At 42.6% G+C, this 17,135-nt stretch overlaps 2 protein-coding genes, 1 long non-coding RNA gene and 1 pseudogene across 5 annotated transcripts in view; 1 reads left to right on the top strand and 3 right to left on the bottom strand.

The window, feature by feature from the left end:
- The first annotated feature begins 440 nt into the window (after positions 1-440).
- The window catches only part of GRPR (gastrin releasing peptide receptor), a 36,486-nt gene continuing 19,791 nt past the window's right edge, over positions 441-17,135 (top strand). For all 3 annotated transcript variants that reach the window (XR_012381059.1, XM_025857829.2, XM_025857828.2), the window contains exon 1: positions 441-1,397. Coding sequence is in view for 2 of the 3 variants with exons in the window: in XM_025857829.2 (XP_025713614.1) it covers positions 985-1,397 (413 nt within the window). In the remaining variant the exon portion in view is untranslated. The remainder of the gene's footprint in view (positions 1,398-17,135) is intronic.
- On the bottom strand, positions 6,219-6,611 carry LOC112812851 (small ribosomal subunit protein eS24 pseudogene; annotated as a pseudogene).
- On the bottom strand, positions 12,206-12,662 carry LOC112812852 (ubiquitin-like protein 5). The gene has a single exon (XM_025857831.2). The coding sequence runs from the start codon at positions 12,593-12,595 to the stop codon at positions 12,374-12,376; it is 222 nt and encodes a 73-aa protein (XP_025713616.1). The 5' UTR covers positions 12,596-12,662; the 3' UTR covers positions 12,206-12,373.
- The window catches only part of LOC141374287 (uncharacterized), a 61,353-nt gene continuing 60,724 nt past the window's right edge, over positions 16,507-17,135 (bottom strand). Inside the window, exon 3 of the long non-coding RNA XR_012381061.1 lies at positions 16,507-16,652. This is a non-coding gene — a long non-coding RNA (uncharacterized lncRNA). The remainder of the gene's footprint in view (positions 16,653-17,135) is intronic.

Below are 17,135 nucleotides of genomic sequence, written 5' to 3'. Positions count from 1 at the left end.
GTGTGTGTGTGTGTGTGTGTGTGTGTGTGTGTTCTGCTTCGGCTTTTCCCAGATGTGAGTTACTGAAGCTTTAAGGCACAAAGCCCATGCCTCTTTTTCGTTCAAAGAGCCGCGGGGAAGGCTGGTGGGACCGCTCGCACATGGACATCCCGTGTGCGTCCGTGCGCGTTTAATTCCGTTGCAGCCCCATTTTATAGCACCTTGAACATGTCATTCAAAGAACCGGAAAAGAGAAATGGGGCTGCGATTTTTTTCTGCATCCACGGGCAGAGCCTCAGCAGGATGTGCGCCGCCTTTTGCCGAGGGCTAGCAGTGCCCCGGGAGCCACATCCGGAAGCGGAAGACGCCCGGGCGTCTGCCGGCTGGAGCCTGCGGGTGGTTTCTCGGGGAGGGCGCGGGGAGAGCGGGCTCCTGGGCAGTGACTGAAGTGGCCAGCAGGGGGCTGGCCTTCTCTGTCTATAAGTAGCCCCGGTGCCTCCGCAGAGCCTCAGCGCCGCAGAGGGGCGGTTAGCTGCTCAAGTCAGTGACGCGCACAGCATCCTGCCTATAGGATGTGAGGCTTTCTCAGTGCAGTTGTTTTTCTACCCACTTTAAACCTTCAGGTTCTACACATCAGGAAAGATAGGAAATGCCGTATGAAAATAGGCGGCCAAAAGTTGCTAGTAAACTGCAGCCAGGGAGACTCAGACTAGAGTGGAGGTAGAAAGAGTTGCTACAGAGTGGGTTTAGTTCTGGCTGACTTTTTGTTGCTCACTTACTGAATTTAGACATGTGTTACATGGGTCATGTGAGGACCAGAGCAGCACCAGCATCAAAATAGTGCCAGGCCGTTCTGAATGCCATGGTGTATATGTACTCAGAGTAGTTTTGTCAAAGAAGATAAAGAGCCCAGCATAGATTTTATCCTCATCTTCACCCAACTACAAAATCAAAGTTAAGCAACAACATCTAAGAGCCCTTTTCAGGGGGACAAGAACCTAGAGGATGGCTCTGAATGATTGTTTGCTTTTGAACTTGGAAGTGGACCACTTCTTGCACTGCAACATCTCCAATCACAGTGCAGATCTCCCCACGAAGGACGACTGGTTCCACCCAGGGATCTTCTATGTCATCCCTGCCATCTATGGGGTCATCATTCTGATAGGCCTTGTCGGCAACATCACCCTGATCAAGATCTTCTGTACAGTGAAGGCCATGCGAAATGTGCCCAACCTGTTCATCTCCAGTCTGGCCTTGGGAGACCTGCTCCTCCTGGTAACGTGTGCTCCCGTGGATGCCAGCAGGTACCTGGCCGACAGATGGCTGTTTGGCAGGATTGGCTGCAAACTGATCCCCTTTATACAGCTCACCTCAGTGGGGGTGTCTGTCTTCACACTCACGGCTCTCTCAGCGGACAGGTGAGTTCTGGAGGAAAGTCACCTTCTCTCTGAGGGTGGCAGGTGCCTTGGGAAATGAGCCACCAGCTTGGGGCAGGCAGAGCTGTTTGCACAAAGGGAAGTTTTAGTCAAACTCAGATTCCCTTCAGGGCACGTTGTTCTTCTGGGGATTACTTCTTGAATTGGACGTTATCGGTTTAAGAAAGAAAAGTGAGGGGGTCTTGGGACGAAAGGGGAGAAATGAGAAAAAAAAACTCTGAACATAAGATTGACATGTATTTTCTGGAGACAAATCGGTTTAGCGTTGCTTTTTCCTAACTTCTCCCTCCCTGCAAAATTAATTGGTGAGGGGAAAAAAAAAAAAAATCACACCTAAGAGAGTTTACACCCCAGGCAAATGTTTCTTCGAAACGATTCAAAGGCTTCAGAGAACAGAAAAGTCCCACTGAATTTCCTCCTCAAAATATTCTTTCAGAAATAAACAAGAGGAGACAATAAGCAGCATTTCTTTGAAATTTATTTTCCTTAGACCATTTACCTTTTCTCACAGCTGATTTTGTATTGGGCTCTCTGTAACCAGAGAGCCGGTTTTTCTAAGTGTCCCTTCAGTGAAATCAACCATTATTTGGATTTTTTTTTCCCTTGAGAAAGTTCCATTCAAGTTTGATTTTGAATTTTAATCTTTTTGATGTACTTCCACATACAGTGCCTTTGGGTTTTTTGTTTGTTTGTTTGTTTTGGTGGGGGAGTCCAACATTTCATTCTGGGCAATACTCACATTTGTGAACTGCATTTCTTGTGTGAACATGTTGCTTAAAAATTCACATTTATTCACTCTTAAAGATTCATATTCATTCCTTCAACATTTACCAAGCATCTATTATGTTAAAAAACACTTGCTTGAATTAACCAGTCGGGAAATATCCACAGGCTGTTCACACACATTGCTGCCTAGATCTAGCATGCTTCTGAGCTCTAGAAAGTGGACACAGTAATGAATAGACTCCCGAAACACCATGGAGCATATGGTCAAATTAAGAAAAAACTGGAACAATGAACCAGAGACTCTTAAGTTTTCATTTTAAAATCCACTGTATGTTATGCTGTTAAAGACACATGAGGATCTGAGCGTGTACCAGGAAAGGCATAGAAGCAGCTCTTGAAAGTTTATACTCTGAAGAAAACGTCCCACATTTTAATACATGTGGTAGTGGGTTTTCATTTTATAGAGGAACAAACAGTCCCCAAGTGATCTGGCTTTGTCGAGTAATGGACGAATAAAGACAGTGTTATCAGTATTTGTAGACATGTCTTTATACTTAGCTGCCTGAAGTACACTGTTCATTTTCAAAGATGGAAAAGTAATAGCCCGGAGGCAAGGTCTGCACACCGTACTGGCCGGAAGGGCTTTCTCCACTCTCACCGCTCGCCCCCAGTTTGCTCTCACCTGAACAGCAGCCCCCCAGGTACTGGTGGCCATGGGCAGTCTCACGTGTTGACCCAGGCTGAGCAAACTTTGGAGCTGGCAGAAGGTCTGTGGCTCATTACACAGATGCCGAGGTCATCTCAGGATGGAGGCGAATTTTCCTGATGGGAAGATGAGATTTTGGACCCCAGGCTGCTGGGTGCAGTGGTGTAGAGGGTGTTTACCATCTTCTTGGGGCGGGGTGGGGGGCAGAGAGGGAAGCGAGGATGTGGGATGTGAAATGAAGCTGCAGGGGGCTCTTTCCAGAGTTTCAGAGCAGACCAAATTCCCCATCGGCAGAAAGGCTCTTTCCAAAGCCGGTTGCAGCCTTTGGCAGCTCTGGTGTGTTCTCAGCAAGTTTATAGTTACTGTGTGTTCTTCCCCTACTATAAGCTTCCCTCTAACTAACTTTCTGTGCTTTGCTGAGGCTTCAAAAAGCTGATGGATCACCTGAATCACTGGCAGCAAGTGCATCTAACCGATTTCGACAAGAATAAGTACTGAGCTAGTTAAATAATACAAAACTACACTTAACCTATTTATCTCATTTTTAAAAGCTATTGGGGTCTTAAAATAACCTCATGAGGATGGCAAGGCAAATACACACACCCATACCCTCTCTGTTTTTTCTCAACAAGGTACGATCTGTATACCGGAAAGTGAACAAGTGTATATAGCTCAATGGATTTTTACTTATGTCTTCATAACATAAGTAAACCACCCAGATGTAGATATAGAATAGTTCCGGCACCCCAGGAGTTTTCTTTTATGCCTCGTTCCAGTTAATACCTGCCCCGAGACAGGAGCAATCACTATTCTGAGTTCAGTTAACATAGATTATTTTTGCCAGTTCTTTAATCTCGTATAAAGGGCATCATACTTCCTATGCCCATCATGTCTGTGAGAGTCATCTATGTTGGTGCACATAGCAATGGTTTGTTCTTTTTAATTCTTGTGTAGTATTCCACTGTATGAATATACCCCGTTTATGTATCCATTCTAATACTGATGGACACTGGGTTGTTTCCAGTTTGGGGTTCATAATAACCTACTCTGGATAACCTTATTTGTGCCTTTTGGGGAACATATGTGTTTGTTTCTCTTGGGTTTAAGCCTGGGGATGGAATCGCCAGATCACAGGGGACACATATTTAGTAAATATCATCAAAGAGTTTTCTAAAGCGCTAGTCTGTATTTGACAGGGTGGTAAAAGGATGAACCAGAAGACCCTCCAAACTGGATGATCATCACAAATCAATGGGGAGCTCAAAACCAATACAGCTTCTTAGTCCCTACCCTAAATCTACTGCATCAGGGTTTCTGAGGTGGGAAGAGCGTAATGATAGTCATCCATCCCTGCCCCTGTAGGTTCACCAGCAATGCCGGTACTCATCCCCATCTCCCTTCTGCAGCCCTCCCTTCCCCCAGGCGAACTTGAGTCTTTGTTAATAGGAAGGGATTAACAGTTTTCTGGAAAAGTTTACACTGTTGCCACTGTGTCAGAGGGAGACTTCAAGGCAGTCCCAGAAACCAGAATTCGGGGTTTCACACAGCTGGTCAATTGCAGGCTTGCATTCACGCCCCTTAGCTTTTGGTCCCTGACCTCCCCCTCCTTCCATGCCTTTTCCCCTCACACACGCGCCAATGTCCTCATACCTGGTGGTTACACTGACGAGTTCCTGGCTCTGCTCCCTTGCTTATGCTGTGTCCTGCCAACTCTCCAGACACTTTCTCCTTTCCTGCATAGAAGACGCTGCTTCCCATGTGATGTACGGGCTTGGAATGGGCATCAATGGTCCTGCATTTTAGGCTTTTTGCTGCCATTACTGCCCACTTAAAGAAGTCGGACCAAGTCACTTAACTCTGACCTTAGTTGAATCATCTGTAAAGTAATAGAGTTGAGCTAGATTATTTCTAAGGTCCCTCCAAATTTTTTATCTGTCATCTTATCATTCGGAACATGGTTCAAGCTTCCACCTTAAAACCCTAAGTTGGACCATTCTAGCCCCAAGTTCCTAACCCTCCCCTAAACATAAAGCTTATTATCTTAGACATGAATTATCTTGTGACTTATTTCATTTTGCTCTTTTGAAGTATTTTACTCATTTGTCTTTTTTTAGCCTCTCGTATATTCATTGTGTTAACTTTTCAAGTAGATTATTAAGCATGCTGAGGGCAGGGGCGCCTGGGTGGCTCAGTTGGTTAAGCGTCTGCCTTCGGCTCAGGTCATGATCCCAGGGTCCTGGGATCGAGCTCGGCATCGGGCTCCCTGCCCAGTGGAGAGCCTGCTTCTCCCTCTCCCTCTGCTTATGTGCACGCTTGCTCTCTCTCATTGTCAAATAAATAAAAACGGTCATACCACCCTGACCGCGCCCAATCTCGTCTGATCTCGGAAGCTAAGCAGGGTCGGGCCTGGTTAGTACTTGGATGGGAAAATCTTTAAAAGAAAAAAAAAAAGAATGCTGAGGGCAGAGATTTCTTATATATTCTTCTGTCTTCCACACTGCCTCACATGGTTCCTTGGCACCAAATGGGTGATCAATAAACAGTGATTAATTAAAATTATGGTTAATTAATCCACACTTTTCTTCTCATTCTTCTTTTCCTTTTTTGGAATTCATCTGAAAGCATACTCTTTAAAATGTTTCATACAGTTACCGACTTATCTCTTCCTCTCTATGAAGCTCTCATTGAGTAAATGTGAGAAAAACCTTTCTTTCTGAGTCTATGAATAGATTTGGGGGATGAAGATGGGTGCATGGATGGACAAATGAAAAGACAGGTGGGTGGATGAGTGGATGGGCAGATGGATGGACAATGGTTGGATGGATGGATATATTTTTTACAGACTGGTCTTTCCTACTAGATGCCCATTTCTGTACTAGGTCCTCAGCATTATGTAAATGGAGTTTAAGAACAAAATTAGGCCCTCAGTAGGAGAAGGGTAAGGAGAGTTTGTGTTTTCCAGTAAGTATGATGTTTAAAGCTAGATGTTATGTTGACAGCATATAATACCCAAGTTATATTGTGCCTGCTTCAGTATTATTATTCAGTGCTATTTCTGCTAGAATGGATGGCAGAATGAATCCCAAAAGTAGATATATAGAGGAGTTCCATTGTAATTGTGATCCTTGATTCCATGGAAAAAACTGTTCGTATGTTTTCCCCTCCCTTGTGATTTGGAATGTGTAAAGAAAACAGGAAAGAGTTGCATTTAGGCAAACTTCTTGAAGTACAGATTCTTTGAATTCATTGCAAGGAATTTTTTTTTCACATTAACATTCTTAGTTTATTGATCCTCTCATGAAAAATCTACACAACCACCACAGATAAAGCCACTGCAGCATCTTTATTCCTTCTGTTGTCCAGGCTCCAACTCACTTTTTGCCAGCACCAACACTGGCTTTTGCAGTCCCCTTGACTTTCTTCATTCTGTTCTTGCGTTCCTTTCGCTGTTTTCTTGATGTCTTTTTCTTCTCATACAGGCCATGTCTTGCAAGTCTGTGTTTGGGTTCATTTTTCTTTGCATAATCCAAGGAATCATAAATCATGCCAAAGCCGGCTGTCTTGCCACCGCCAAAATGGGTTCTGAATCTAAACACAAATATAACATCTGGTGTGGTCTTGTACATTTTGGCTAGTTTTTCCCGAATTTCTGTCTTAGGTACTGTTGCCTTTCCGGGGTGAAGAATATCAATGACCGTCTGTTTCCGCTGAAGTAGTTGGTTAGTTATGAACTTCCTGGTCTGCATAGTTACTGTATTGTTCATGATGGCGGCCAAGCTTCAAGCAGCCGGGGAGGAAAAGAGGTTCATTGCAAGGAATTTATGAGATAATGTTGTTTCGGCCTTTCCTGCCATCTCGAGCTGCATGGTCCAGCATCTTAGCCACTAACCAAGTAAAACTAAAAATTCAGCTCCCTAGTCACACCAGCCACGTGTCAAAGGCTCAGTAGCCACACATGACTTTACGGGACATTACAGATACAGAACATTGCCATCATTGCACAGAGTTCTATTGGACAGAAGAGAGTTTGCTCTGTGTCTTGGGGTCCCAATCTCTTTTCCAAGATCCATGTTGGTTGGTCTGTCTCATTGACAGTATCAGGAATTTCTCACACAGGCAAATATCAAATGCCCCCTAGCTGCATGGGCTATTCCTGTCTGTCAAATATCTTCTATTAGAAGATACCAAAAATGAAGAGGGAAGAAACCAGGCAGCCCAGTACAGTCACTAGTCACGGGCTTGGGGGATTTGGGTATCCCATTGATGAGGTTTTGAGACCTTCTGAAAAATACATGTGTGGTTCACTTTCCAGGTTTGCGTTATGAACCTCTCTCTGATCCTTCAATTCTCTTTTGCCGGGCCCTCTTCTATCTGGCAGTCTGTCTTTCTATCTTCCTATCCCAAGGCTTGCCAGAACAAACACAGCTGTAGCTAAACTCCTTTTTTTTCTTTTTAGAGAGAGAGAAATAGAGCGAGAGAGCACAAGCGTGCGATCAGAGTGGGAGGCAGGGAGGGGCACAGGGAGAGGGACAGAGAATCTTAAGCAGGCTCCACACCCACCATGGAGCCCGACAACACAGGGCTCAATCCCACAACCCATGATCTCAGGGCTGTGGGATTGAGCCCCAAGTAGGGTTCTGTGCTGGGCTTGATCTCATAACCCTGAGATCATGACCTGAGCAGAAATCAAGAGTCGAACACTTAACCAACTGAGCCACCCAGGTGCCCCTCTAGCTAACTTCTCATTACTTCCACATTGCCTTCTGACTTCTCCCCTCTCTGACTTCATTTCCCTCTCCTTAATAGCTGGGTTCTATTCCCATGAATCCCTCAAGGCACAGTTCAGGTCCCTTCCCCTCTATGAAGCATTCCCTGATCTTTTGCTTTCACTGATTTTTCCCCTTCTCAAGATGTTTTTGCCTGTATTGTCTATGGAATACCAAATCTGTCCCACATTTTATTACTGGGTCCTTTGTATAGATGTGTTTTCTACTTCCTTAATCATGTGGGAAGCTCCTTGGGGTCTGTGCCTGCTATGACACCTGGGCCCACCGTACATCTAGTAAGAGGACAATAACCACAGCTTGGTTGACGTTTGAGCAGTGACAAGCAGAAGTCATCTTAAAGTTCAAACCCTTGTTTGACAGAGACCAAAAGATGGAATTTGGCCTTGTCACAGCAGATTCAAAGTGCAGTCATACTATAATACTGCTCTCCTCATTTTAAGTCCTAGTTCCTTCAGGGGAACTGGAAACTTTTCTTCAGACACCATCAAAACACAGAGTCTGATTCCATTTCCCTTCCCTGGACAGTGGGAGCTACTGATCCCAGACCCTACTGTTCTGAGGGAGGATAACCTGAGTAACTGCAAGATGGTGCCCTTCTAAGGGGATCACCCCAGTGATGCCAGAGGCTCCTCTAATGTTCTAGAGGCCCAGCTTTACTGACTTCAAGGACATTGGCCCTTTCACACAAGACTAGACAATTTAATTTCTTGCAAAGCATCTTTTCCAGAAAGTCCCTTTGTTGGAGGGGCTTACATGAGTCACCAGTTCATAACTTCTCTATAGTCTGAGTTTTCTGAAGCGTCCTGCCTCTCTGGAAGGAAACTCAACTCGTGTTTCCCCAGGGTGATGGATCTGCCACAGCTGCGGGCAGACTCTGCAGTGCCCAGAGGGCAGGGGCAACGGAAGTGGGGTTTCCCAGCAAGGCTCTTTCAACTGGAGCGCTGTAGACAGAAGGGCAGAAAAGGATTTTGACCTTGTCTCTAACATATTATCTTTGAAAGTGTTAGACTTTTGTGTGATTAATTATCATTTCTGGCAACCTAATATGCATGGAGGCAAAAAGAAAAAAAAGCACAAACTTGATCATGAAACATACTGCATAGCCTGAAAGGGCTTCCTGGTGAGGTTTTTTGAACTGTGCTTGTCAATAACATCCTTTGAAAAATAGACTAAATTAGCATTTTTGCACTTGTAAATCCTCCTGGTGTGCAGGGTTTGCATAAATTTTCTCTTAATTAAAACGCATGTTTTGCAGAAAAAAAAAAAATTCTCCATTCCTCTCTTTCTACCTCCCAGTAATGGAACAAGGGATTTTGTTTCTTACAGTCATCTTTGAAATTCTGCTCATCAGTATCTGATATTTGCTGCTACTTGAAATGATTTGATTTGCCTAGGAACCTCTAAGAGGCTGCTGATTCGTTTTACACATTAAATATCACTTTCTTTAGGGGCACCTGGGTGGCTCTGTCAGTTAAGCATCCAACTCTTGATTTTGGCTCAGATCATGATCTCAGGGTCGTGAGATAGAGCCCCGCATTGGGCTCTGTGCTGGGCGTGGAGCCTGCTTGCGATTCACTCTCTCCCTCTCCCCCTGCACCTCTGCCCCCTTTAAAAATAAATAAATAAATAAATAAATCACTTTCTATGGAGGTCTTCATTGGCCACTCAGTCTAAAGGAATGACCAACACTATTCCATCAACCAGTTTCTTTTTTCAGGTAGACTGAGGTGTAACTTACATATAGTAAACTTTTAGGTGTACATTTCTCTGAATTTTGACAAACTTATGCAGTATGTAACCACCACCACTATAGTCTAGATGTAGAACATCCATCACCCCAGATACTATCATGTCCTTGTGTAGTCTATCTGATTCCTCCACCCTCAGCTCCTGAAAACCACTGATCTCTTCCAAAATAGCATATGAATGACATTATACAGTGTACAGTTGGTTAAGTCTGGCTTCTTTCAAACTCACGTTGTTGCATGTATCAGGAGCCCATTCCTTTTTATTGCTGAGTAGTGTTCCACTGCACGGGTATACCAGTTGGTTTAGCCCTTCTTCAGTCAGTGGGCATTAGGGTTGTTTTTGGTTTGGGTGGTTATGAATAAAGTTGTCATCAACATTCACATAGGGTTTTGTATGGATGAATGTCTTCATTTTTCTTAGGTAAATATCATCCAGTATTATTTTCTTGAGAATTATTTTGTTCATTTATTTGCTTACTTGTTTATTATCTGTCTTCTACCACTAGAAATACAACCCCCCCCCCACAATGGGAGGCTATCTCATTCAGTAGCATATTCTCTGATACTAAAACCATCCCTAACCTGTAGTAGAGGCTTGATAAGTGTTTATTGAATACATGGGTGGATGGAAACATGAAGGAAGGAGTAAAGAAATGAATGAATTCTGGTAGGTCCTACTGAGAGAACCTGGAAGGCTGGATTATGGTTTGTGAATCATGTTCATCTCTTTTGATGGTTAACAGAATGACTGCAGTAGAACAGTCATCCCAACTCTAGATGAAAAGACCTTATGCAGGTTTTATGGGAACTATTTGGAGGATACTTTTTAAGAAAAAACAAGTAAAATTATGAATGCAAAGTTAGGTAGAAATGTGGTTGTTTTAAAAGATTTAGAAAAATATTAGATTTAGAAATCACAATGTCAGAAATTTAAATAAGTTGATAAATTCTACAAACATCACAAAATCCAGAAAAATAACATAGTATCTATTAATTAATTGCCTGACACATGTCCATCACACTTGTTTTCTTAAATATTTTGGCTTCATCCTCATTTGTCTCCTCTTAAAATGACAATGGTTTGGTGATATCCTTTTCTATAGAGAAATTAGAAAGACGAGTCAGACTCGTGGCATGGTTGATTAAAATGGGCTTATTATTAAGGATTGGTTAGAAAAGTTTCTTTCAGCTCCGTAAGTCATTACTGGTTATGTCATATATGTTTAGGATGACTGTATAGTGTTTAAGATTATTTGAGAAAGCCACTATCAAATTTCTTTCCTATAGGGGCTGTACAATTTCACAGTATTTAAAGTTTTGTGCCTTGAGTAATCTTAAATACTTGTTTAATTGACGTCCATTAACTCGTTTGCCATGGATGTCTTGGCATTATGAGTTTTAACTTTTCCTCATCAATGTTAGTATTTTGTGGGTATGTGTAACATGAGCCACTTTACACAAACGTCTTTGCTGTTTGTAATTTGGCTACAGGTTTCTGTCCTATAAACATAGACACTCTGATAAATTTGACTTTGCTGATATATTTGGATTTAAATCTACCACGTTATTATTTGATTTTTACTGGTCTCACCAGTCTCATTATCCTTTCTCCCTTTCTTCTTGCCTTCTTTTAAATTAGTGAAATATTTTAATTATTCTACCCCTCTGCATGAGTTTAATTATATAAGCTCTTCTTAGTATTCTTTCAGGGGCTACCCTAGAGTTTACAACACGTATCCTTGACTTATTAGAGTTTGCTATAAATTAGTACTTTCCCACTTCCAGGACAATTCAAGGATTGCAATGCAAAGACACTTTATTTTAATACACTCCTGCCTTTTGTGGGGGGGGAAGCTATCGTTATTTTATATTTTAATTCTCTTTGTATTTTAAAACCCACAACTCATTATGTTTATTGTTTTTACATACTTTACATTTACTCACATATTTACCTTCAGATTTAAATTTATTCCCATATTTACCTTTTCTGTTGTTCTCTATTTCTTCCTACAACTCTGACTTTACCTGAGATCATTTTGCTTCTGCCCAAAGAATGCCCTTCAGTGTTTCCCTGAGTGTAAATATAATGGGGATACATTTTCTGGTTTGGTGTGTATGAAAATGCCTTTATTTAATGTCATTTGGGGAGGAGATTTTCACTGGGCATAGAATTCTAGGCCAGCAGTTCTGATCTTTCACACTTTGACATTGCCATTTATTGTACTTGGACTTCCGCCATGATGACAGATGTCAGTTTTGTTGGTGCTTCTTTAAAATTATTGATTTGTTGCTCTTTGAATGATTTTAAGATTTTTTTCTTTATCTTTGGTTTTCAGCAGCATTACTATGATGCGCTTAGCTGTGGTTTTCTTTGTCTTTTTCCTGCTTGGATTCATAGCTTTTCTTAAATCTGTGGTTTGAAGATTTTAGCCAGTTTTCTCAAGTTCTCAACCATTACAACTTCAAATATTGCTTCTGTCCCATTCTCTTTTTTTATGCTGTCTACATATCAACAGAATACTACAGGTTAACTTTAAGCTTTTCGAGTTTTCTTCCTCCTTTGCTTGTTTTTGTTTTTACTGAGGCAGAAAACGTCATCCTAGGGTCAGGCCTCTGTTACTAGGAACTGTTTTAAACACAATCTCATTTCACCATGTCCCATAAATTTCTTACTCCCTTTACTGTGTTTTCCATTCTTCTTTTCTCACTGTACTTCACTCTAGCCATTTTCAGCTCATTAATCCTCTCTTTAGCTGTGTCTAGTCTTTCCATCTGGTTCCATCTTGTCATCTAAGTTCTTGAATTAGTCCCAATATATTTTATTTTATTTTATTTTTTTGCAACTTCTAAGATTTTATTAACATGAGTTTTTAAAAACAAGCATCCATACCAGTGTGGGGGTGAGGGTGGGAGAGGAGGGGATGGGGGGAAGAAGGGAAGAGGAGAGGGGAGGGTAAGGCAGGGCACTTGACAGGGGGAAGGAATTCTGCTCTATTGGTAATAAAGCTCCAGGTTCATCCCATCATGGATTTCATAGTCCCCCAGAGACACATGGTCCTTAAAAATCGTGTACCACTTCTTCAGGACGATCTTGTTCCAACGGGTGCCAGTTTGGGCTGCGATCAGCTTCTTAAGGTCCCCGATGGTGTCATCAGTGTTGCACTTAACGCGGACCTTCTTCCCTAGACGGTCGTTGCAAACAACCTCGATCATCCTGTCTGGAGCTCGAAACGCCTGGAACCAGCCGACGCCACAACCTCCTCGCTCGAGGGCGGAGCCGGGGTCCTAGTCCCAATATATTTTAAAATCCCTCTCTGGTAACTCTAACATGTGGAACCTCTCTAAGCCGGTTTCTATTATAGATTTTCTCTCTTGTTTTTTGGCCATTTTGTTTTGCCTCCTGGTAGATGAGGCAATTTTGTTTGACTACCTGATTTTGTATATGAAGAACTGTAAATAATTCGAGGTTCTGCATGTTATTATCTTCCAGAAAAGATTCGCTTTTGCTTCTTGCAGATAATTAGGAGGTGGCAGTATATCTGACCCGATCAGGGACTGAGCAGATTGGAGACTGGGATTGGGTCTTTCCAAGAATTAGTTCACCCCTGCTGCTAGGGTGTCCCCCTTTTGGGAATCCAAACTGAAAGCCTGGGGTGTTTACCTGGCCTCCTCTCCTTGGTGGGCCTTGAACTCCATTTATTGTCCTCCTTCCTCCTAAAACTGCTAGGAGCTCTGCTCAGCTTTATTTCTCTGTTGCTGTTTGAAACTTGGTAAGTGCCGTAAGGTGAAAATGGTACTGAATGACAGCTTCATCTCCTTATGCTTCCTTCTCTCCAGGATTTTGGCCCCTCAGATCCTCACTGCCTTGGTATTTCTCTGACGCTTTCCAAGAGACTTCCTAACTTTTCATTTTAGGGGAGTTACTCAGCAACAAGCTGGTTTGCCATTATCAGAAGTGGAAAACAGAACTCCCTCATCGGACCTGTGGGATCAGCATGCACAGCCTCACATTATCTCCGCAGGTTAGATTCAGAAAAGTGAGTAAGTCAGGAGTCTCAGCTGAGGCCTGCAGCAGTGGACACTGCCAAGTACTGTAGGTACATCAAAGCCTCTGGGATCTTTCAGCTAAGCCAGGGCTCTTAGCCCCAGTAAGTAAGAGCTGGAGCCAACATTTAGTTATGCAGGAGTTGAGAACAGCTGAAATTCCACAGGAAGGAAAGAGCCAAAATGTTCCTGAGGTACATTTCTTTAAACTTCACTTCTTTATTACTTTTCTTTTTTTGTATTGTACTCAGACCAGTTAGCCAGTGGGAATAGCTAAAGGTACCCAGGAAAGAAGCGGGAAGAAAATGCGAAGTGCAGCACATAAAGACATTTATTTCCAGTGTGAGAAGAACTTATTGTAACAATAATAATATGTCCATGTGACTCACTTATTTCTTTATGCTGTCTACATATAAATAGAATGACTACAAGTCAACTTCAAGCTTTTCAAGGTTTCTTTTTTTCCCTTTGGTGGTATTTTTTGTTTGTTTTGTTTTGTTTTATTATCAGGCACTTTCATACCGGGCTTGGGCCTCTGAGAAATATGTTAAACACAATTAAAAAACAATACAAAATTATGTAAAAACAAAATTACAGTAGTTTCTCCATGAGAGCATATGGGAAATGCTTATTTCTCTTTAAATAAATGGCAATCAAAACAGACTTTTTAAGAATTTCATTATTATCTATTCTTTTCCCCTTCTACTTTATTTTTTTTTAAAGATTTATTTATTGGGTCACCTGGGTGGCTCAGTTGTTAAGCCTCTGCCGTTGGCTCAGGGCATGATCCCAGGGTATTGGGATCGAGCCCCACATCGGGCTCCCTGCTCCGTGGGAAGCCTGCTTCTCCCTCTCCCACTCCCCCTGCTTGTGTTCCCTCTCTCGCTGTGTCTCTCTCTGTCAAATAAAATCTTAAAAAAAAAAAGCCATCAGAGATGACATTAAAAAAAAAAATAAAAATAAAGATTTATTTATTTATTGGAGAGACAGCGCACATGCATGTGCACGTGTGCATGAGTGGGGAGAGAGGCAGAGGGAGAGGGAGAGAAGCAGCCTCCCCACTGAGCACGGAGCCCGACGTGGGACTCGATCTTATGACCCTGAGATCATGACCTGAGCCAAAATCAAGAGTAGGACGCTCAACTGACTGAGCCACCCAGGCGCCCCTCCCCTTCTACTTTAAATGATCGGAAACACCACAGAAGAACAGAAAAATCAGAATTTGGCATCTTTTCTTTCCTAGGTTGTCAGCAGAGGTGAAACTGAAGGTTAAAATGATGGTTTGAGGGAAATATGCACTACGGGATGAAGATCAGTATAGTAAATATTTAGTTTGAAGTATTCTTTACTGGTGCTTTAAAAAGGCCTGAGACTGAAGAGCTATAGTCAAATATAACTATCTAGGGGACCCAGAGACCTAGGTTCTAGTCTTGGTTCTCAGCTAACCAACTGTGGGACCTCTGGCCACTACTTTCCTCTTCTGTAATGTGAAGGGAATGGGCCTTGATGACTCCCAAGCTGTATATTCCATAATTATATAGGAAACAGGTTTAGCATTAAACATGTACTCATATGTCTGCACCATGGTAAAAGCACCTCATAGACTGACCCAACACCGTCTGTTCTAAGAGCGCCTCACAAAGGGGAATGTAATATGTTAAGCATCATTCTGTTGTTCTTTCAGGGCCTTACCTGGGCCTAGCTTGCTTCCCCAACCAGATTTTTAAGTCCTTCGTGGTCAGGGACTTTTTATATCCATAATGCCAAGCAGAGCCTGAGATACTAAATTAGTCCTTACCTGTGCCGATAAATTGACTAAGCATCCTGGACAATGAGTGTTTCGCACTGGAAGACCAACAGCAAAGCTCAGTGGCCTATTGTCTTCATTATCACAAATTACTAAGCCTAACAGGCAGAGCTCTGTGTAAAATGGAAGACAGACTCTCTCCTCCATTAAAGAAGGAACCAACAGTTTTGGTATGAACAGGCCGAGAACAACAGAAATGCTAGCCATGTTCACACATTCAGTGCACTTAGGCTGGGGGCCAGTAAACATTTTTTTCAAGGGCCCTATAATAAATATTCTCAGCTTTGTGGGCCATAAGGTCTCTGTTGCAACCCCTCAACACTACCATTATGGCATGAAAGCAGCCATAGATATTATGGAAGAAAATGGGCATAGCTCTGTTGCAGTGAAACCTTATTTACTGACCCTGAAATCTGAATTTCATGCACTTTTCACATGTCACAGAATGTGATTCTTCTTTTGACTGTTTTCTCCAACCATTTAAAATGCAAAAACTAGGGGCGCCTGGGTGGCTCAGATGGTTAAACGTCTGCCTTCGGCTCAGGTCGTGATCCCAGGGTCCTGGGATCGAGCCCCACATTGGGCTCCTGGCTCAGCAGGGAGTCTGCTTCTCCCTCTCCCTCTGCCTCTCCCCCCGCTCATGCTCTCTCTCTCTCTCTGTATCTCTGTGTGTCAAATGAATAAATAAAATCTTAAAAAAAAAACAAACTCTAAAATGCAAAAACTATTCTTAGCTCATGGGCCATATGGAAACAGGCAGAGGGTCAGATTTGACCAGTAGATCCTTAGTTTGCTGTGCCTGATATAAAAGTGTGGGCATGCCTGCTGACGCAGGCATTTAGTAGTGAGTCTTCACTATATCTTTGCTGCGTACAGTTGACACAATATTACATTAGTTTCAGGTGTACAGCTTAGTGGTTTGAAGTTCATCACCAGTGCAGCTACCATCCGTCCCATTACATCACTATTATAATATCAAAGTAGAACCTTGGGGAATCCATGACCCCTGTCCAGTTAGCCAGGACGGACTTCCTAGGGGATATAATAAAAACAATACAATACAAATCAGACACCTGTGTGGTGCTTTAAAGTATGGGGTACTGTCATGTCATGCACATTTGCTTTCGAATAAAAAAATTGAGAGTCGAACCCCAACGTCTTTAAGATATGTGTCTTTTCCAGTGTGCCCTGGGTCCACTGTGATACTAACAGTTGTTTTTAAATGAAGAAAAGGAGAGAGTTTTAACTCCCAGGCTTACCCAGATTCCAGCTCACATGGGTGGTGGACACGGGGGGCTGGGGGCGGAGGCTTCCCGTTGCTCATGGGAGAAGTGAAGATGTGACACAACGTCCTCCAGATGGTTTCACCATCATGCACTGTGCTGGCCTCCTGTAAGTTCTTCTCATGTAAGCAAGGTCCTTTAAAATTGCAAAAAAGGGGAATTGTGCTCAGGGAGAATCATTTCCTCTGTACCTCCAGGGATTCGTCTGGGCTTGAAATGGTTAGAGAAATAGGAAGTGTTTGGGCCATGGGAAATGTCTTGGGAAAAGGCTGTTAGCACTTTTATTCTAAAATTTTTAACTGAAAAAAGTCATTCAAATGCACTGTCTAGACCATCTTCCTTGATGATAGCTTTAGCTGACTCAAAGCAAACTTTTTCAGTTGGTTCTTAATTAAGATGCCCTCAAAGTTGCCTGGTGACAAACTTATAAACTTTTCTTCCCTCCCCCCCATCCTTCCTTTTTTCCTAAGTGTATTGTGGTGAAACATACATAACATAAAATTGACTATTTTAATCATTTTGAAGCACTCAGTTCTATGGCATTCTATGGTACATTCACATGGTTGTACAACCATCACCACCATCCGCCCCCAGAACTGTTTTCATCTTCCCAACCTGA

This window comes from Callorhinus ursinus, unplaced genomic scaffold (genome assembly GCF_003265705.2).
Source record: "Callorhinus ursinus isolate GAN/ISIS: 27379988/994484 unplaced genomic scaffold, GSC_fseal_2.0 scaffold16, whole genome shotgun sequence".
In the NCBI taxonomy this organism is placed as follows: Eukaryota; Metazoa; Chordata; class Mammalia; order Carnivora; family Otariidae; genus Callorhinus; species Callorhinus ursinus.
Note: the sequence above shows the minus strand (reverse complement) of the source record. Positions and strands in the feature narration are given on the sequence as shown.

What these genes read in the sequence shown, in the direction of transcription:
- LOC112812852 (XM_025857831.2), bottom strand. Translation starts at nt 12,595, where the DNA reads ATGATCGAGGTTGTTTGCAACGACCGTCTAGGGAAGAAGGTCCGCGTT.